Source organism: Rhopilema esculentum, chromosome 21, assembly GCF_057945365.1.
Source record: "Rhopilema esculentum isolate cy_ngs chromosome 21, ASM5794536v1, whole genome shotgun sequence".
Classification (NCBI taxonomy): domain Eukaryota; kingdom Metazoa; phylum Cnidaria; class Scyphozoa; order Rhizostomeae; family Rhizostomatidae; genus Rhopilema; species Rhopilema esculentum.
The window spans coordinates 700,437-721,695 of record NC_142835.1 but is presented as its reverse complement, the minus strand read 5'-3'; the positions used below and the strand labels follow the sequence as shown (position 1 = coordinate 721,695).

The 21,259-nt window shown below is 36.5% G+C and overlaps 2 protein-coding genes across 2 annotated transcripts; one reads left to right on the top strand and one right to left on the bottom strand.

Moving 5' to 3' along the window:
* Positions 1-110: 110 nt before the first annotated feature.
* On the top strand, positions 111-17,272 carry LOC135684805 (cilia- and flagella-associated protein 91). Its single transcript, XM_065200463.2, has 18 exons — positions 111-319; positions 2,280-2,356; positions 2,836-2,993; positions 3,081-3,170; positions 3,719-3,775; positions 5,128-5,309; positions 6,094-6,160; positions 6,464-6,574; positions 6,947-7,042; positions 7,538-7,599; positions 7,878-8,314; positions 8,685-8,756; positions 9,905-10,051; positions 10,338-10,430; positions 14,808-14,936; positions 15,800-15,948; positions 16,105-16,196; positions 17,090-17,272. The coding sequence occupies exons 1-18, from the start codon at positions 253-255 to the stop codon at positions 17,200-17,202; spliced, it is 2,199 nt and encodes a 732-aa protein (XP_065056535.2). The 5' UTR covers positions 111-252; the 3' UTR covers positions 17,203-17,272.
* A 147-nt stretch (positions 17,273-17,419) lies between these two features.
* Positions 17,420-21,197, bottom strand: LOC135684806 (uncharacterized). The gene has a single exon (XM_065200464.2). It carries the CDS (start codon positions 19,832-19,834, stop codon positions 18,530-18,532), a length of 1,305 nt encoding a protein of 434 aa, XP_065056536.2. The 5' UTR covers positions 19,835-21,197; the 3' UTR covers positions 17,420-18,529.
* Between the last annotated feature and the right edge of the window lie 62 nt (positions 21,198-21,259).

The following is a 21,259-nucleotide window of genomic DNA, read 5'->3' as shown; positions in this document are numbered from 1 at the left end:
TAAAAAACACTTAATAAGTTTAATATATTATGTTAGCTAGCAATTGCCTATTCTTAAATCCAGCTAAAAAGCGTGCAGATAAAAATATTAATTACTGCGCTGGAGCAGAAGAGGGTTTGTTTCCGCTGACCAAATGCCATGTAACATCCTTGTTGTCAGCAGCAACCGCAGTTTTCAAGAACAGTTGATTTGCGATTTACCGACTTTACTTGAAGCTTTTGGAATTATTTTTGTACATTTCATTTTATAAAGATGTCTCTGACACAGACAGTCACAAAACCGCCAGTTCAACCTTCAAGAGCATACGATTATCTGTATGGTAAGAGAATGCTTTATCTTACTTGCTTCCCCAAAAATTTAGGCCAAAGTCGTCAGTTCAGACTTCTCCTGCTTAAACCTTAGCTGCCGCATTAAATAATTGGCTGCACTTAAGTGGCTTTAATTCACTAGAATCTTGTCAAGAGATCTCCTTCGAATAAAGAAAAACTGTACAATTGAAGACAAGTAAAAAACTTTGGGTCGTCCATTTCCACATAATATTTTGAATGGTCCAAAGACGTGTTTTGAACTCAGGTAGAAAGTTGACTTGGATTGTACTCATTAGGCAAGTAAATGTTTTTGTAAAATAAAAACCCTGTAGATTTTCGATCATGCAATCACATATTGCTAATTTATCAATGAACTGCCGTGCTACCATGATCTGGCATCATAGATCAGGCCAACTGAAAACATAAATCTCACATTAACTATAAGAAAGTAGAGCGAATTTATCAATTTGAGCAAGGAACTTGACTACACTCAATGTATGTTATCATTTTCTACTTCTGGCTGCATCATTTTGACTCTGTTTTTCTTATTTAAAATTTTTAAAAGCGTGTTGGATGTGTCACCCTCTGACTGTTCTGTTAAATATGCCCATTTGCTTAAGTGCTCAAGTTTTCAAGGAATATTCACATTCAGTGACCAGATTAAAGTTTCACCCCCTATCTTTTTCATCCATGGCAATGGAAGGTGAAGAAAATGGCAATTACATTAAATGAATCACCGTCCTGATCCCATAGATTTTCCTCAAATTATTATACATATCAAAAATGATTTAAGGAATCAATAAAATGACTTTGTGTTGAAGTTTGTTGATAGCCTGCAATATTCTCAGATTGAGGACATAAAGATAGCATTCATATAATGAATAGTATGAAACGTCTTTGGAAGAACTCTCTATGAGATCAAGCAAGCATTATGTTTGTGATGTTTGTAATTGTTAGCATATATGATTGCATACATTAAGCAGGGTGCCATCCTAGAAAGTTAGGAAGGGGGCTGTGCCAGTGATGGCAGAGAAGGGGGGCACAGGGTTAACTGCCCTTGTTGCCTTTTGATAGGAGGGAAAAGGGGGCTAAAGTGCCCTTTTCATAGAAGTAACCATGACATCAGCCATTTGTAATTATCAAGAGATTCATATGAAATTCTGACTGCCATGTGAATTGGGAGTCAGCAGAGCAAATGAATATAAAGTGTGCAGTGAGTCATGGCACCACAAGCAATTTATAGTATGTGTGTATGGAAACAGTTGAGGGACTAATGACTTAAAAAGCAAAAGTCAAAATTTATGACCCATGCTTAAACTTTAGTGACAGACGCTGAGGAAAGAAGGGATGTTGTTATAGTGATTGGTATAATTTTACTTCCTGAACAGAAAAATGCATCTTTCTTATTTTGAGTGTTTTAGGTAGGCCATGTTTACACATCAAAAATGAATACATTTTAATAATACAGAAAGTGATTTACTAAATAAGAGCGAATAATAAGCAAATAATAGAAATATAAGTAAAAAAGGTTTATCTTATAGGTCAAATAAAATAACAGTTTGCTCTCTTATTATTTCCTACTCTGTTTTCAAAAACAAAGTGGTAGAAAATGATAAAAAAAGGAAAAAAATTTTATCCTGTAAAAAGATAAATACCACTCTGCTTACAAAAATAACGGCCATCAGCAAAAGTCAACTTGCTCTTGACACTATGACTTAGCAGCAGAGGTTTGTTTCAATAACACCGAAAAAGTAGTTTGGTTCCAACCCAGCTACCAGGGATTTCATCCTTTCAAGCAAAATGATTAATAATTGTTCAAAAATAAACCGTTTTGCTCCAGATTTTTGCGGGGCCAGTTCCCCCCACCCCCCTGGGATTTATGGCTCTGTATCTGTCCATGTCTAAGAAATTGCTAACCATTTAGATTAGCTACAGTTTGAGGGCAATTCATTTCAAACTTTGTCATTCTAGATCCTGTCTATACCTTATCAAGTGAAAGAGATCATGCCAGGGCAACATTTAGAGCCAGCACAAATGTTGAAAGAATTGTAAGTACTGCATATGCATGAATTGTTGCACAAGTATTTTGATTTCTTACATTTTAGCATAATAATTGTAGTTGCTTATAACTTTGTAGATACTTTCAAATGTGAGAATTGATAATAAGGGTTATTCAAAAAGAAAAGTGATTCAATTTTTTTCATTTGTCTGTAGCAGTAAAAAGGAAAGGAGCTCATGTAGCCAAAAATCTCTCTTAGCAATCATGATTCTTTTTTATATTAGCTTTGTGTGCAAGACTGGAATAATTAGTATATGAATGTATAGTATTTTGTTATGGATAAAACTTTTCATTTTTCTAATCTAATTCTAAAGCATTTTTTTGTAAGCTGAAACTGATTTAGAGCATACATGGGAATGAATAGCTTCTTTTAGCAGAAAAGCCAGGTCATACTTTTTTTCAAAGAATCATTTTTCCATTAGTTCCAGTTCTTTTTTCCTAACCATTGTGTTTGTTGTTTTATCTCAGCAAAGAGTCCCTGAGTACAAAACAATGTTCAGTGGACTGCGCCATTTTCCTAACAGTAGTGTCAGAATTGATTCTAAGGACCCTGTCCCTGGATTCATTCCAAGACAATGGAGAGGTTATCAAGAGCAAGCAAGGGAATCTCTGATAAGATATACAAAGTAAGAAATGTTCTTCCTGATTTTTGCTATTATCAGCTTGAAGTTTTTTGTCTTTCACAGATAACTGGACATTTTGTTTTCTTGTAGATTCAATTATGACCCTACAGTAAGAGTACCAAATGTCACTTACCAGCAATCTGAAGTTGGTGGGATTGACAGATACAAGTATTTTAGAAGGTATAATTATATTTTATTTTTAACTATCTCTTTCAAAGACATTCAAGAACCAAGGGTTCAGTAATGTGAGGTCCTAGACTATTGGTATTCTTGAAAACAAGTTACTTTTTATGTATGGATGAAAATAGAGAAACATGATCGAAGATGAAAAATTCAGTTCAATTAAATATAGTTCTGGTCAATACAATCAAAATTAGGCAACTAACTTTTGTAATTGAAATCTACTTAAAAATTTGTTAATCGTAGAAGAAAAATTTTGCCATCTGAGGTGAGGGGTGTGGCACCTCACTTGAAAAATATCCATGGCAAAAATGTGGAGTTTTTTTCCATATAGGGGTGCTTAGTCCTCAAATTTCTAAACTTTTCGACATAAAAAGGATGGCTCACCCACTTTGTTGGCAAATGGGACTTGGAAACCACCCTTGAGCACAATAGCCAGCAACAGACCTGGATGTGCAGTTTAGTGTTCAAATTTAGTGTCCCACCTATGCCAAATTCTTGCTATGTATCACAAAATGTAATCGTTTTACTGTTGTTCTCTATTATAGACCCATTATACCCTTTCTTCAGCAAGTTCCAGCTGATGTTGTTTTACAAGCAAACAGGTATATATAAATATATTTTAGTAAACAAGCTGACTATATCACATTTTTTACAATAAAACTTTGCAATAAATATTGCCTTTAAGTTTAAAAATTGCTAAATGAATGGCATATTTTCTTATTCTAATCATCATTTTATTACACTGCTATCTTATGTATCAAATATAATTTTCCTGCTAGTTATTGCACTAAGGGAAAACTGAGACAGGCCCTATTAACGGATTGCAAAAATGTCCCATCGAAGGGTGTAGAGCATGTCAAACACAAATAGCAAGTTCAAGAATTATAATTTTTCTCGTTAACTAGAAGGAGCTGAGTTACAAAAGCCCCAATTTAGAATATTTAAAAGTTTTTGAAAATGAGTTGAATTTGAGTGAAGTCTCAAAAACATGGATTTAAACAAGATTGTGGGGCCTCTTATGGTCGGGGGCCATAAATCATTGAACTTAGGTGTACTAAGCTGCATTGAAGCCACTGATGTTTGGTTGTTATTAAACACTCCTCTCAAAAGCGTTTTCAACTAAGAACATCAGTGAATACACAACTACCTTTGCATGTTATTCAATTTGAATTCTGTTGCAAAAAATCATGCGTGTTGCAACTAATCGAATTATTTGAAGAAGTCACTTCAATATCAGGTCAAGAAGAATGTGTCGTCGTTATGTTCTTTGATTTTGTGAAAGATTCTGCTTTGAAACACATGAATTAATTATTGCTCAAATTGAGATGTTACAAAATCGACCAAAGATCCTTGCCTGGATATCATCCTTTCAAAGTGATCGAAAATGCAAATGAGGGCTTTTTGTCATTAAATCGAATAATCAAAAACAGCCTTTTCTAGAGGCTCTTGAAGCTATGTCAGGTGAAGTTATGAACTGTCTGTCTGTCAGTGCTTCAGTGTGAACGGACATATGATCAACTAAAACAAGTAGGAAGATAGAGCATGACCAGGTTTTAAAGGTCTCACGACTTCCACTCTCTAAGCTACTTATAGTAATATCATTGTTATTATTATGCATTTTCTATCGAAACCGAGCCATTGAATGCCACCGATGGCTACTTGGTAAAGCATGAATTTAATACTGAATGTAATATTAACATAAAGATTGAGTACCTTTACAGCTACAAATTGTTCTGAGGCCTCTTCAGCGTCCACGACCTGGGGCCTCGCCACTCTTTCTTTATCAATGCTCCTGCATCAAAACAACACTTGTTTCTTCCTTTGCATCCTACTTTTATTAGAGCTAAAGCTATTGTTGGAAGTGCCATGCTGAAAGATTTATTTATTGATTCTACATATTGTGTGAATTAATAAAACAATCATATTAATAGAAGGTTTTTATTTCTGTTTTCAGAACTGATCCAATGACTGGCACCGAAGTGATAGCTGAGAGGGCACCAACTCCACTCACAAGAACTGTCATGGTGCAAACAGATTACAGGGACAGTGAAACACAGACTGACCCCTACTCACCTGAGTACGTCATACGTCCTGGATCCCAGCCAGAGTTACTCACGTTAGCTACTCTTGCCTATGGTTCGTTTCAGTTCAGCATTTTAATGTTTTAGTCAGTAAAAACCTGTTGGATCTAGACATAGGGTCTTTTTAATTGTCTACTTTTATTGTGCAATCGCTTTAGATACTGTGTGACATTTCCGCCATAGGAATGACTGATAGTGAAAATTTCACATAACATAAGAATTTTATCTAAGTTCAAAACCCTCTTATCGATCCAGGCTATCTGTTGGCTTTATCTTTTCATGCCTTCTCGTCCCTGTCCTGTATCTTTTACCAAAATTTGCAAACATGACGCTAAAAGATGTTTGTGGATACATCCTATATTTATAAGATACTGCCAAGAAATTTAAAATGCATTGGCTAATAGCTAAAGGGCGGAAGGTTTTGTAAAATCTTGATAAACTGCATAAATTTTGCTCTATTGTAGCTTACAAGTAGCCTTTGCTTAGTCAAAGTGTCAAGCAAAACTCTTATTCTTTCTTGGATAACAGGAAAAATTCGCCAAACTTTTCCCAACCCATCTCGAAAAAATGCCCGTTTTAGCCTGTGCCTTCAGCTAATTTTGTTTTCGAACAGCTTCCTTGTGTTCATATTAGCAGACCGGTCGCTTGTTCTAACCCGAGTATGATATTTATTATGCATTGCTGTTTCCAAGCTGTGTCTTACCAGTGTCCGTAGTCCTAACAACTTTCTTTAGAATGCAGCTGCCTGTTTGCCAGAACCTTTTCCGTGCAAATATCCATTAAATTTTAGAAAATTTTGCGTTATTTTTTTGTTGATAAAAGCCATTGCTATCTTTTAGGACATGGTTTACCAGCTGGTCTCGCAGAAGTTGAAATGATTGAAAGGGCCAGAGCTAAGAGAGCATGGTAAGATAATAGTTTCTTTGTAGATTGAACCTTACTGGTATAAAAACACCAATTTCCTATTTTGATAAAATGGAGGTCACGGTACCAGTATAACACGTATTTCATTCTACTTGGTACTTGTTGATATTTTATACACTTAGTTAAGGAATGCAGTTACTATAGTTTCGGGCAACACTTGCATCAGATGAATATTATCCGCAGAAAATGAATACGTATTTGCTAGAGAATCATTTTATAATGAAGCCGGATTGGAGGTTTATCATGCACTGCTTTTTTTAACGATGTGTGTTGAATATCTTACAGGGAAGCAACGCTGCCAGCACTGAATGATGTTGAAAATTTGGAGAAAAGGCGAGCCATGATGGACGAACAGGAGAGAAAAGAGTGGGCGTTTAGAGAAAGAGAAATTGAATTGTATGTTCCGTTTCCTGTTGTTTGCAGTAGGCAATATTTACTTTTTATCCAATTCAAATATGTCAATTAGCTGGAGAGAAGGAAGAGATTCCTTGTAGGAAAGGTAGTAGTCACCCCAATGCTCCTGCTATTAATTATTTATGTTAGATCAATTTATCAATCCTCTAGATATTAAGAGGTTGTTGAAAATCCCCAAAGCTTGTTACGTTGATTCTTTGTGTCTGGTCGCATTAATCCTGTTGCGTTTAATTGAAGATATTCAGTCTTTTTTGCTTACCTACGATCAGTTAGCTTTCTTTTATTTTTGTAATTTTCTAATGTGGTTGTCAGCATCGTTCCTTATTTCCTACGAAATTCTGCTTCCTTTAACAGATTACAAGAAGCCAGACTGGAAGTGCTAGTAAAAATTTTACAGCAAAGGGAAGATACGAATGCAGAATTGAACAACAAAAGATTGGATCGTTTGTGGTAAGCTTCAGGGTTTAACACGATTCAAAAATTCTAATTAGTTCGTCTAAACTGCAGCGGTGGTTCAACATTCTTTTGTCTTTAAATACTCGAAAACTGATTGGATCTATGATGTATTGCCGTTGCATAACTCCGTGGAAAATCACCTTTCTAAGTTATTCAGCCTTCCAACTTAAGACCTTTTAACTTAGCCTTATTTCTATATTCTAAAGTTGCCTGAGCCATCTGTCTATCAGAACTGGCCAATCAATCAGTGTATTACCTCCTAGACGCTTCTTGATTGGTCAAAGTTTGATTGACAGTTGCATTCTTCATCATTGATGCTAAGGAAAATTAAGTCTCGAATTTTTACAACAGAACTTGTGTTGGTCAGAAGATTTTCCTTGAATTCTACTTAGATAAAAGTTTGATCTGAAGTTGCTTTTGTTGCTCTTTGAAATAACGCAACGCCAAATTTTGTGCTTTCATATGATATTTCTCATTTTAATATTCTAGGTCGGGCAAGCAGACAGAAAAAGATAGCAAATTTGAAAAGATAAAATTAGAACACATGAGAAGTAAGAGAAGTTTTTAGACAACCAAATTTTGCTGGCTTTCCTTAAACATTTCTACACTTTTCCCAGTGTCGAATGCTTAATATTTTTATACAGAGTTATAATACATTTTGTGTTTTCATTTCTCAAACTTTAACCTTGACTGCATTGCTTAGTCGTGACCTTTTCTGTTCAACAAGAACTTCCAACCGATTTGAAGTCACATGACCTCTTAACTTCCGTCTCACTAACATCAAGATTGTTTATACAAATAATCTTTGACTGCTTTTGATATTTTCTAGTTATAAGAAAACTCACGAAAAAGCGAGATGCAGTGGAGGGCAATCTGGAACGCAGAGACTTCTTAAAAGACTATTCAGATCCCTCGTCGCAGGTTTACGCCCCGATGTCTCGCATTGGTGTTTTCCTTGATCGAGGCTCAGAGCAGTTTGTGGTTAAAAGCAGATACCTGAGCACATATCAGGGCCTTCTGGAGCTGGAAGCCTCGTTACCAGATTATGTACTGAAACCGAGAGTTATAGCACCGAAACCAAAATCTGCTGGTAAAAATGGGTTTGTAAAGCGTACAGAACGAAGAAAATTTGAACTAGAAGAAGTCTCTAAGCAACTAGAAGATGAAAAGAAACCGAAGGAGCCGCCGAAACCATTGCGGTTCTTGCACAAGATTGAAAAGCCGATCCCCAGGCCTCCAACGCCAACCGTTGAGGAACCAAATGAGGTATGCCTGCTTTTTTTGAGATCGATCCCTTAGAAGTCGTGGTGTATGGCAACCTCTACGATAACGTGAAATGAAAATCTTGATAATAGATTTACAAGTGTTTTTACTTTTGGAACGTACTGTTATGATCCAAGGTTGTTTGTTTCTTCCATCACACATGAGTTTCATGAACGAAGCTCTTCTGTATTGAATTTTTCACCCATTTCATTGTTTTTGATTTGTCTGAATCCCTTTACAAAGATCCTACAAAAAATAAGCTTATCTTTGTCCATTACGTAGTAGTTTTAGTTGAATCCTTTGGTCATGCATAAACCATGACAGACACTCTCGCTATTTTCTATAACACTTTGATCTTTTGTTTTTATTTCAGGCAGATGAAGAAGAAGAACTTGCGGTGATATTCTTACAGAAAATTATACGTGGTCGTGCTATACAAAATATGGTATGTGAGATGTTTTTAATTTAGATTCACAAAATAGGCCATTTTGTATAGTGGCCACATAACTGTCCTTTGTAGAACCAGAGTTTCTGTCATTTGTGAGGATTTTTCTGCTACTAGTAGCCAAATGCTAAGATCTGATATAAATAGAGACATTGAGTGTTTTCAGTTATATTAAGGGGTCCATTAATAGAGGCTCCACATCTTGCAGATTGACATCAGATTATCAGCATTCTGTGTCGAAGAATGAATGCTGCTAGTTAACTATTAAGAGGCTTCCACATGTCCTCACTTCTAAAGTTATATGAGAAACATATCATAGTGTTTACCGAGCATTGCTTTGGGGTTGGTCGCAAGTTTCAAGTTAAATTGTTTATGTCTTATTAAGTTGCAATGGGATAAAACCGGTCTGTTCCAACCAGTGCACGTAGCGCATAACAAGTTCAGTTAAATCATTTTTAATTAGCATTAATTAGGAAAATTGCAATAGGAAGACTGTTACATTCTGAAGTACTCTCCTTTGCATCAAGGGATTTTCATTCCTTTATGTTAAGAAATCGAGACATTGGGAGACACCCTGAGAAAGCTCACCCGTCTACACCACTCGGGCTCTCGGAAATTGAAAAGAGAAAATACCATAATGCAGTCAAACTATTGGAAACAATTTATCTCGTCACAAATCGGTACTTTATGCTGAAATAATCTCAATTTTTAGCAACAGACAGCTTTTTGAAAACAGCTTTTAAATTCATAACTGTGTATAGAGAATTTATTGTTTATTTCTTTTGTTTGATTAAACTGCTGCCTTTTCATTGGATATCGCAGTGGCTTTCAAAGCCTTGAGAAACCTTACCATGGTCAATTTAATCAATTTTTCAGTTAATTCATTAGCCTTCAATGACAATTAATCTATCATTTCATTTTATAATGATAATTGTGCTGTCTTTAAAATATCCTGAGAAAATATATGCTTAAACAAACCGGTTTTTTCGCTGTGCTATCAAAAGTAAATGTTTTTTATTCTTGTTTTTAACGGTTCCATATTGTTGCCTCTCAGAATAATTGGATTTCTTCTAAGAAAGCGTTATTTATTTTCTTTGTATGAAAGTTCTAAATAAAAACTAGTTAGAACGATTTGCGATTCACTTTAGATGTTTGAGGGCAAAGAAAAACGCAGAGAGTTGATCCAGGAGCTGCGCAGCACGCACGCATTGCAGGAGGCAGAGCAACAAATCAAGAAAATGGAGCAACAGAAAATTTTGGAACTTCAAAGGGAAAGACGCCTTGAGCAGCATAAAGTATGGCTCATTTTTATTTTTCAATTCTTAAGCCAGTTTTCAATCATCAAAAAATTTATTTCAGCAGTACATGTTGACTAGGAATGAAAATTTTTTATTTGAAGGTTTTATATGTTGGATGGATCGTACTTTTGTGCATTTATGTTCCTTCGCTTAAATGATGTGATTGTGTACCATAAGCTGCTGAGAGAGAACCAGATGAGTGTTATGGCATAATTGAAGCTGCAACTATTGAAAATATATGATGCATTCAGGTGTGTGACTACCCCACCTTTCTGTGTTCTAGGAGTCAGTTGTTGAGGAGTCACTTTCTCGCCATGGAGGAGAAACTCTTGGGGACATGTTGGATTTTCTCAGCAAAGAGCTTATACGTATTCAGGTGGGTTTTCTGTAATCATCTTCAACCCATGTATTAATTATGTTTTTTCAAATATCAGATGCGCCAGAAATCGTTTCCACTCGCATGCGTGGTGAAAAGAACTGCTACAATCGATTGAATTTCTTACGTCAATAAAAATCCGCCCACTGAAAGTACAGAATTCAGCTTCATAAGTCCCTCCCTTAAAAGCATACTTTCACAATACTTTTAATCCAGCTACATCAAGAGTCGAAAGTCTAATTGTGTGCTTTTTAAAACAACAACCGAGCAAGTTGCCAGTATATATAGATATATGCAGTTTCAAAATAAGGACAGACGATCATAAAGATCTTACCGAATGCAGATGGTTTAGCTTTCAAAAAGGCAAACGGCATTCTGGAGAAACATGACAACTCACGAAGCAGCAAGGCGGGTTTTACTGTTAATCCGATAAGTGGGGTAGCGTAACATGGATGCTTACCCTTTGAAACCTTTTCTACAGGAAGCACCTTTTGAAAGGATTGAATGTCTTTCCGTAGATACTACTCTAGTTTCAGGGTGTATAGCATTCCTCTTCTGGCTATAAAGTATTGCAAGGCTCCTATTTTGGCTACTTGCTTACAATTTTCGCCCTTCTTTTATTTCTTAAAGGCATTTGACATGTATAAGTACAGCGATTCCATGAATAAATAGGCCAAATTGATCAGAGCACGCGCTTTTGAAAGGAATTGCAAACTGCTCCCGTGAAACCACTGTGCGCTGCTCTAGAATTTTGCTGATTTGCAGGTCCCACCTTTTTTCTGTGTGCAATTTGATTGGTCAACCGCTGGTGGTCGAGTGGCTGTAAACCACTTTTACCTTTGTCAGCTTCCTTTGAAATTTTCATAAAGCCCTTCGCAAAAGCAGTTTGATTTGAGGCCCAACGAACTTGTGTTTTCTACAGCATGTGATTCGATAAGAATTGGGGTGAATCGAAATGTTATTAATGAACAAACATAAACTGGGAGATTATTGCCAGTTTTGTATTGAGAGACCTTACTTCGTGGTTTACAGTCAAGGATTGCGTTCAGGACTTAAAAAGGTTTTGCAGGATCACCATTTTTTAAAAAATACAGCAATCAGAGCTGTTTTTCTGCTGTAAACAAGGTGTTAAAAGGAAATAATGGAAGAATCGTGGTCAGGTCTGGATCTGGAGGCAGATTCGAAGACGAAGGCTTTTTTTATTATGACTCGTATGATGACTGATCAGCCATTCATTTGTTTCAATGAATGCACTCAAAATGCTCTCAAAAACCGAAGAAAATAAGTCATTCACAGAATTAAGCCATTCACAGTTTTAAGCCATTCATTGTTGCGGCTTAAATTTATCAACAAAAAAGTCTTTTCTCGCAGTTCTCGTAAACTAGCTATGCAGCTGTGTACTTGTAACTTTGTTTCTGTCATGGCGTTTTCAAGGTCACCTAATTTCGTTAGATTAAATTAAAGATTTTGCATTTCACAATTTTATCAAAGTTATCATCATGGTTAGCTGTTTTACCAAGACTGCACAAAATAGAATTAATATTTCCAATATTGAAACGGATTTTTATCAATCATCTGGAATTGCATTGAAGTCCATTTCTGATTGCAATGAAAATTGCCGACTCTTGATGACTCGTTTTAAATGTTCTTGTTCACGTATTCTTAGAATAAGGTTGTCTTTATTACCAGCTTAGAAAAGCCAAAACCGCAGACTTGAATATGTAGTATCTTTACCTGAAAGTGCGTATCTGTCTCTGTATGCCAGAAACGTTCCAGTTATCATACAGTACCTCTCCCTGCTTGCTCTTTGGCCTCTCTGTAGTTCAAGCGTAGTGAATTTGCAAATGGATGACTTTTACTTGTTCGACTCGGCAAGAATACTTAAGGAAATGATATTATCAATCGTTTTAAAGAGTGTTCCATCCAATACAAGCCTGATATTGTAAGAAAACACGCTTCATTCTACATTCAAGCGTGTGCGTGTCAAAAAATTCAAACAAATTCTGACGAAACATCATTCTGTCACGTGTAACAACATTTTCAGCGAAATATTCTCTTCGAATCGTTTTTCTGCTTCTTATTTCTATCCTGATGTGTCTTTCTACTTATTTTATATCATCATGAAATTTCCCCTTTTGATGTTTGTATTGTGTTCAATGTTGAACTACTTTTTATTCTCGTTTTCATCATTTAGGGGCCTCTTTAAAAAAATATTAATCAGAAATTGTAAGGCAACATTTCCAAGATCTTGGCTGCAGGACGCTGTGATGCTTTTGTTCTGTTAAAGATCTAAGTTGCAAATTAAAGTCTCTATTGGTAGATCACTACAGACATTACAAATTCTATGTGTATAAACCGTGTCTATAAGGCTCACTGTATGAGCTTAACTGTCACTGGCCGCAGAATCTTTGCTTCTGACACAAAATAAATATGATTTGCTTTACCTTCATAAATTTCTAATCGGTGTTAGGTGATTTTTATACGCACGAAGGTGCATGTAAAAGATTTCACCACTATCCAGTGTTTTGTCAAAAGTGGCTTTTGATGAATTATTAAAGAGTAGAATCCTTCAACCAAAGTTTCACTTCTTTACTGTGAGTGAGCTTGGATTACAAGCAACTGGGCAGGCGATCGCGAGGCTAGTGCGTATTTGAAAGTCAAGGAACCGACCTGAAGTCAAGCGTGGCTGTTTCTATGTTGGTATCAAGTATTTGAGCTCATTCTTTCTTCAAACTACTATATTGCCTTCGTAGCTTTGCCATTTTGTATATTTATGCCAGCTTACTTTTACTTGCAGTCGCTTAAGTTTGTTTGAAATGATTTTCTCCCTAGTTATCAAAGTTCTTTCCACTGTAACTTACTTTCTGATCGTTTCGCGAAGCCCGAATAATACTTTTAAGTACTATCTCCGATCGTTAGATTTCCTGACTTTATCAAATTGTCTGCCTTCTCTGTCGATTGATTATCCAAAGTTGATTACCTGAACCTGAAAAAGGGTCAAAGACACCCACGATTATAATCTGACGAAATTGGCTAGCGAAATTGGCTTGCACTCCGTTTCTTACTTTGAATAAAGTTGTAATTTTAGACAAACATGTTTTGCTTATAACCTTGCTCTATTTGGCCGACATGTTTTTGCTTAACCCAAATATGGAGCAGTTTTCTAGGTCGTTCGTTGTTTAAAAACATTTCTTAACTCTGAAAAAATTTTCAATAAACTTTTATATGCTGTGTCTAGGTACATTGTAATCAAGATCCCTTTGCTCTTCGTAAGAAATTAATTAATCTTGTCCTAATTCGAAGCTTAATCAATTGCTTGTCGTGTCTTTGAATACTGAATAAGATGTACTTCGGCTCTTCTGACACTTTCTTTGGTAATCCTTTTGGACGATGGAACCAACACCACCTAGTGCAAATCTTCTGGTTTTCTAATCAAATCATGTGCCAATGTGCTATTTTGTGAGTTTGAAGCCGTTTCTCTAGTCAAGGTAGAAGAACCTGTGCTCAAGATGAAGTGTATTTTTTACTTTCCGCATCATCCTCGTCTTTTCATCATGGACTTGCATAGGCAATCATTCACCTACTTCTTTCTCTTGCATTTTCCTTTTAACTGTTTGACATACCCAGCACACTGAGCTGGACACTTACAAAAATGACTTAACGTTTGTTGCATAATGTTTCGCGCTTTTTTGATTGCCAGGTTTTAGCATCCTTTGCACTGTCAAGTCTTAGGCAGGTCAATGATCTTGGATGCTCTGTTTAGCTTCGTTCAGCCGAAACGAACTAACCCAGGTGCTTTTTGCTTATGGCCATTTTTGCCAAACGTGAAAATGACTAATGGAGGAAAAAGCTTATTTTGAGAAAAAAAGGAGCTTGAAGAAGTTAATAAGAACTGTGCCTATACCAAAAATTCAAGTAATTAGATCAAAAATGTAAAAAGATGAGGTGATATCACATTTTACGTCCAACATAGATCTTCACAGCAGAAATTCGGTGAAGATTTTCTGTGAAAAGCAAAGCCGGACCATTGCAAGCATAAACCAAAAGCAAACAATTTTCTTCAAACATTTTATCTGCCATGTCGCGCTTCGGTATTTGTGTAAACTGCATTCGCCTCAAAAATTGCACCTGTTCGGCCCTGTTCATACTGGGTTTCAACTTGAACTTCTCGCATCAACCCATCAAGATACATTTGGCCCAATCTCAACCAACAAATAACCCTTAATTCATTAAATGAATAATGCCAATTATATACAGAACATGCAAATTTTTTAGTGCCTGCACGAAACAAGGTTCTAAATTGTTTGAAGCAACAGAACAAGTAACAAAATGAAAACTTATTTTATGTTTGGATGATTCCTGAAGGTAATTTTGTAGGGAGAACGCCGCATTCACGCGTTTGCCATGCTCGCTGAACGCCAAAGACGTATGCGAGAAGCTGAGGAAAGTGGACGGCGACAAGTTGAAGAAAGACGACGCCGTGAAGAAGATGAAATCTTTAAGCAGGTGAGCATCAATTTTTAACAATGCTTTGTTCGATGTTTTTTTCGGTTGAATGATATGTTAGGATGTTTTGGCAAAATAAAATCAATAGATTGGGTACTGGTTTTTTGAACACCATAAATTTCTTATATGATACGAGCCATATTTTAGCATCCTTTGTTATTATTTACAAGTCGCGCTAATTTCTAATTAAATTCATCAAACAGATTTCCCTTGACAACAGGTTTTGATATGTGTTGAGAATTCTCTGTTGAATCAACATCTACTGATGGGCAATTGATTCAGTTTGCGTCATGAGGCGGCCGGTTACTTAGAGCCCAGCTGTCATACATTTTACCCCTCGAGCAACATGACACATTGACCTTCCTTTCATGGTGCTTTCAGGCTTTACTTAATAACAGAAAGACAATATTAGCTTCAGTTTTAAGTAGTCTTTACGGGCCATATTATCTTCCAATGCTTTTTTCAAGAGATAATCTCCGTAACTTGTATTGTTGTTATTTCGTTCTAAATGCTCCACTAGTATTGACAATCACCAATTATGCGATTATCAATCATTTAGAGTTTTTGGTAGCTAGTCCTTTTAGAATCATTTCCACAGTACCATGAATATTCTTTGATTCAAGTATGACTTTTTTCAGTGCCTCGTCGTTGGTAAATCTCTTCTGAGGATTGTTTAATCGATCAAATACTACTACTTTGTCTGCTTTTTGCATTCCATAATATACTTATTTTTCACGTTTTTCAATTTCACATGTTCTCGTTACTGTGTACTTGACTTTTGAAACAAAACGTACAATTCCTAACAAAACAGAATGATTCCTCTGCCAAATTTATATGCATAGATTGATGCTTGTTGTTTACAGATTATCAAAGTTAATCAAGAAACCGTAGACAGTTATCTGGAAGATATAATAATGGACGCCATTGAGAAAACAGCAGACGCGCAGGCGCGGAAAGAGATCCAAGTGATAGCCGAAAAGGTCAACGAGGCAGCTTATGAAATAGAGGCAACGTAAGTTTCTATTGTTCTAGGCCTGATTTTAGATCACTGCGTCCGCAAGTCAATTATGTATTCATGACGTACGTACACGAGTCAGTCCCAGATGTATTTGACTTTTATGTTTGTAAACAGCTTTCGGGTATCTCATGTCATCTTTTTTCTTTTTAGGCGCACTGAACTTGAGAGTGAAGAGATTGTAGCAGAGCTTGTCACATCATTTTTGCTTCCAGAGGCCCAGAAAATAGAAATGCGAGAAAACGGTTGGTACTTCGTCAGATATCAAGTCTTATTTTGTCGACATTGCTGCCAATCTGCAGGGCTTCCGAGAGGGATGAGGGCGGTCAAATTCCCTCGAGGTCTAGGGGGCCTCTTAAAATACTGAATTCCATTCAAGAGTTTGATTAATCAAACGTAATGAAAAGATGCTTGAAAGATAGTAAAGCGTTTCAAAAGATTGCAAGAAAATAGCTGCAAGTAACATTCTGAAATATTTGTTAAGCTAATATAAAGGACGTGGTTAAGAAAGTTTTTGCTCGAAGGAGGCTTCGTCTTTCAGTTTTACCCTAGGGCCTCCGGAGCCTTTTGGCGGTCGTGCCAACCTGTTTTGCTTACTACAAAATATGTACTCGAGTGTGCGCAAAACTGATAAAATGGCTACGGAAGACGCGTTTGTTTGAATTCCTGTTCTTGGTCGCCTCTTGTGACTTCTCATTTCCTTTCCTCCCTCCCCCTAGTTCCCAAAGAAAGGGCTAGTTTGCAGATAGGGTAACAAATATATTGTTTTAACAACATGGCTTCGGTCCCTGGTTGGCAGGTGTAAACCTTTCCGGGAAGCGCTAGCCAGATGAGGCAACCCAGAAAGTCTTTTATGCTACTGAACCCTTTTAATTGTTCCACTGCTGCAAACTCCCACACCCTAGCACCTACGTTTTTGTCAGTTAAGTTATTTTACCTTGTATTTTTAAAATAGTGTTGTGCGACTCTGTGTAGCTAGTAAATGTCTTTCTATTCCCATGGTATCGCCTCTTTATTGTTGTATAGTAATTATAAAGTTCAGTAGGATAAAAAATTATTTTGATACTTAATAAGAATAGAAAAACAGGTAGATACCCATACTGTACTCCATATCGTTGATTGTCCTTTGCCATTTTAGTGAAACGACACCAGCGAAAGAACCTGTTAGCGGCTCATCGCATTGTTTACAGCCAAACAGAGCCTCTCATTCGCGAGGAGTCCGACGAAAGCCCAGACGAGAAGAAGGAATGACGTGTGTTAATGTGTTAATGTATATATTGGCCTGTCTAATTTGATTTATTTACTAATGTTATTCCTTATATCTACGTTGTTTTAATCTGTGATTCCTACTTACTTTGGCATTTAAATCAACGAATACTATGATTCGGACGTTTAAAGGAACAACGAATCGAAAAACCTTATCTCGTGAAACTGAAAATCTGCAACAGCAACAAAGAAACCTTTAAACAAAATTGTTGTATAGCTTTTCATTTTAGAGTTATTCAATATTTTATTTTTTTCGGCGATGACGTCATTTTGTTTTTGCAACTTGTTATCGAAGGTATATCAGAAAAGTGATTTTAAAATCAATAATATTGGTTTTATTTTCAAAACAATGAGATACAGTTGATGAATTACGATTGCAATTGTTAGGGGACATCGTACAGGCTGTTTTGAAAAACATCTCTATTGCGACTTGTAAAATCTACTGTTTACCGGTCTGTCATAAAGTGCTCAATGCCGAACAGACAGGGCTTTGCACGCTATTAAGTTGCCTGATGGTCGCATTTAGCGTGAAACTCGGAGTAGCAAGCTGTTCTGTTCTATACACCAAATGGCGTCTACTGCAAATATGGTTTATAGCCTGTTTTTTCAAGAAATACTGTTTTTCTCCTTTGTGTAAAGGTCTTTTTGCAAACAAAACGGCACCCTCATCTTCAATTGGAAATTTTTAAAAGCTCTGAAACGGAACGTCATATCAATATTTCCAGTAAAAAGTTTTCATTCCTCCTGCAGATCTTCTTTTTAATAAATTAAGATTTTCAATTATTGTTCCGTTAATGAAATATGGCTCTTTTCATTTCCAACTGGTGTTCGCTTTGAATGGATTATACATATATGTGATCTGCGTTTTCTCTGTGTTGAGCCTTCTTATGAAACGATGAAATTTATTCAACCGAACCATAAATTTTCAGGGATTCTGCCAGAAAGATTTTTATTGTTCGCTTTATTTAAGGAGTCAGAAACTAAGTTTGTGGTGCATGCAAGCTTTCATGCTGTTTTAAGGAAGGCCTGCCCTTCAAGTACCGTGCTTCATATCTTGTTCGTTGTCAAAGTCTTTCAGGATTTGTGTGAATAAACTGAGAGTGCAATTGTCCTGCCCTGGTCGTATCACTTCCCAAAATATTCTCTCACTATCTCCTATCTTGTTTTTGCATTTATAAATAATTGTGTATCATGTAACTTGATGTCAGTCCATGTCCGTCTTTGTAACGTCTGAGCATTTACATGTTTACGTGTTGCTATCAAATTGTAACGAAATAGAGGTTTTCTTTTAGCAAGAAAAGTTTCCTTTGCTTTATTCGTCGTCTTTGAAAAACACATGGGACCTTTTCTGCACTGACCAATCGGACCTATTTCGCATCTCCAGAATTTCGTTCCGGTACCGAAACTCTGCAGTCTGTAGACGAACACATGACGTCACAAGAAGGTCTTGATCGAATGGACCGCTGTCATCCGTGCAGCATACAAAGAGCTGTTCCAGTCGCTTCATCTTACATACATGGTCCATCACACTCCGGATATCGAGCATGGTGTCCATTCGCAGATGTTTTAGGCCCTTGCATTTCGCTGCCAATGTTTTTAATACGTCATCGGAGACTTTTTGCCGCATAAATGTTGTATCCTCAAGGAAAGCACACTCGAGTTTACTGGGCAGGGCTAGTATGCTCACGAGGTCATCTTCTGCAAATGAAACATCGGAAATTTTCAGTTTCTTTAGCATTGATAACCCAGTAGTAATTTGCATACTGATGCGGCCTCGTCTGAAAAACAGATGCTCGAGAATGAGATTTTCAAGATTTTTGCATTTAGTAATTATGGCTACTATGCCCTCTCTGGAGATTTCGTGGCATTCCCGTAAATGAATTTTCTTTAGTTGAACACAGACTTCTGCCAAAGAATTTAGACCTGCATCTGTTATGTTGCAACACCAGTCCAAACGAAGTTTTTCTATCATTGGGAACCTTTTTGATAGAGAAATCATGTCTCTGTTAGTTATTGTTGCCTCGTTATCGTCAGCGAATGGCATTACATCGTGCACGCTGAGAACTTTGAGTTTTCCACACCTGTTTATCAACTCATGCAGCAACCTTCCACAGTGTATGTGGTCTGGAAGTTCAATACTATTCAATATTCCACGAAGTAGAAAAGCGTGGCATGTCTGTTCTTTAGCGCCGGTCATAAATAGACTGATTGCTTGAATCCTCGCACATTTAACGGCGACGCGCGTAAGCCCGTAGTGCGTCATACGAAAACAACCGTTTACGTTCAGCCTCTCTAAATTTCGACAGAACCTCGCAATGGCTGTCAAGGAGTCATCAGTTAGTCGAGTGCATCCCTTTACATTAATTTGTTTAATACTGTTTCCATACTTCTCAAGAAGCGATCTAAAAGCTCGGTTTGTTATTCTTCGGCGTAAACTCCTCTCTTTCGAAATATTTATACTTTGCCATAAAGACGCATCTTCCATTAGTATCTGCCATCTTCGAGCAGTTCTTTGGCAAATGCATCGATCTTTAAGCGAAAGAAAGGTGAATATCCCTAACAACACATCATCAGGTACAATTGCCAAACTGTTAGTATCTTCCATGATAAGCTTCATTGCGTTTCTTCATCTCTTTCAACGATAACGTTTAATTACGTGCCTACACCGAACGACGTCAGTTCGATGTTTCGAGTAACGAATTATTTGTGTAATTCGAAAGACCTAATTAGATTCCAGAAATCGAAGATCGATTCAGAAAGACCTTCTCTGGCCTTGACTGCAAGTTATGGAACGGGTAATAAATTGGTACTCAGATTTTCCTGAATGAAGCTCTTCATTTAGACTTTGAGTCATCAGAGTAGAGACACCGCAAATGCTTAGTACTGGTTAGGTGAAATTCACCTGTGAAACTAATTTTCGTTTTTATTTGCTAAAGTTGGAAACCAAAGAGAACACATAGAGCTACATAAATTTATTGAAGCTATAAGCCTTATATTATAGGCCTAGACAAAGTGCCACGAAAATGTCATAGAGAATCAACTCTTCTTATTATTATGGCTTAGGGATCAAAATATAAAAAAACCAACTAAAGAAAATCAAAAGTCAAATCTGTGCTTGTTATGGGTCAAGCCAATTATTGTTTTTAAAAAGTCAATTTTTTCAATTCCACTTGAAAGCATCCAGATAAATGAATATATTTTATGTCGATGATATCACACCAGTCACTCAGCAACCACTCGTCCTTACCATAGTATGGCAAAAGATCCCAATCAAGTACATGCGTTCAGTAATAGAAAGGAGAAAGCGTTTCTTTTAAACTGAAGACTGAAGACTAAAAAGGGCAAGGGTTAAAGAATATTATGAAACGCCACTGTGTTGATGAATTATAAGGCGTTTGCTTGTGAAAGTCCATAATTTTTCCATAAAATTAAGGCAAGTTTGCCAATAACTAGAGCCAACAACGACAAAACAAAAAAACCAGTTTTGTCTTTAAACTGGTTTGATTTGTTCGTTTCAAATGTTTACAAAAGTTCAACCGTTCTGGCGCATATTCGTTGTTGTCCTATGCTCCTGTAACCAATGGTTACTAGAATTGGAAGGAGGCTCGACGATAACAGAATATTTTACCTCGCCTCGTATAAGTTCACTTTCATCATGTTTATGTGAAATGCTACTTTCTAGATCTTCGGAATCTGAACCGGCTTTGGATGGATTTTAATTCAGTAGGGACAAAGAATGCAGAAAAATAGAAGCTTCCTTATTCTTGAAGATAAAGAAAATCAGCTATCAAATAAGGCTGTAGTATAATAAAGTGTTCTCTTTCATTTATCAATTAAGACCAGGCTTTTACTCAATATTTATGTCCTTTAATTAAATACCGCGCAATTTTATCTTTGCAGCCTGATATGTTGGAGAAATAAAATTTATTTATCACCATTTAGCCAGTTTTTTCTTATTCAAAACATGCGAAGTAATTCAGCTTTTGTTAAAAAAGTAGATCGATTAATAAAAATCCTGTATCAAGCATTTGTCACACCTAAA

What these genes read in the sequence shown, in the direction of transcription:
- LOC135684806 (XM_065200464.2), bottom strand. Translation starts at nt 19,834, where the DNA reads ATGAAGCTTATCATGGAAGATACTAACAGTTTGGCAATTGTACCTGAT.
- LOC135684805 (XM_065200463.2), top strand. Translation starts at nt 253, where the DNA reads ATGTCTCTGACACAGACAGTCACAAAACCGCCAGTTCAACCTTCAAGA. An exon ending in GACGCCTTGAGCAGCATAAA is followed by an intron (nt 10,052 to 10,337) that starts GTATGGCTCATT and finishes TCTGTGTTCTAG; the next exon opens with GAGTCAGTTGTTGAGGAGTC. An exon ending in AAGATGAAATCTTTAAGCAG is followed by an intron (nt 14,937 to 15,799) that starts GTGAGCATCAAT and finishes TGTTGTTTACAG; the next exon opens with ATTATCAAAGTTAATCAAGA.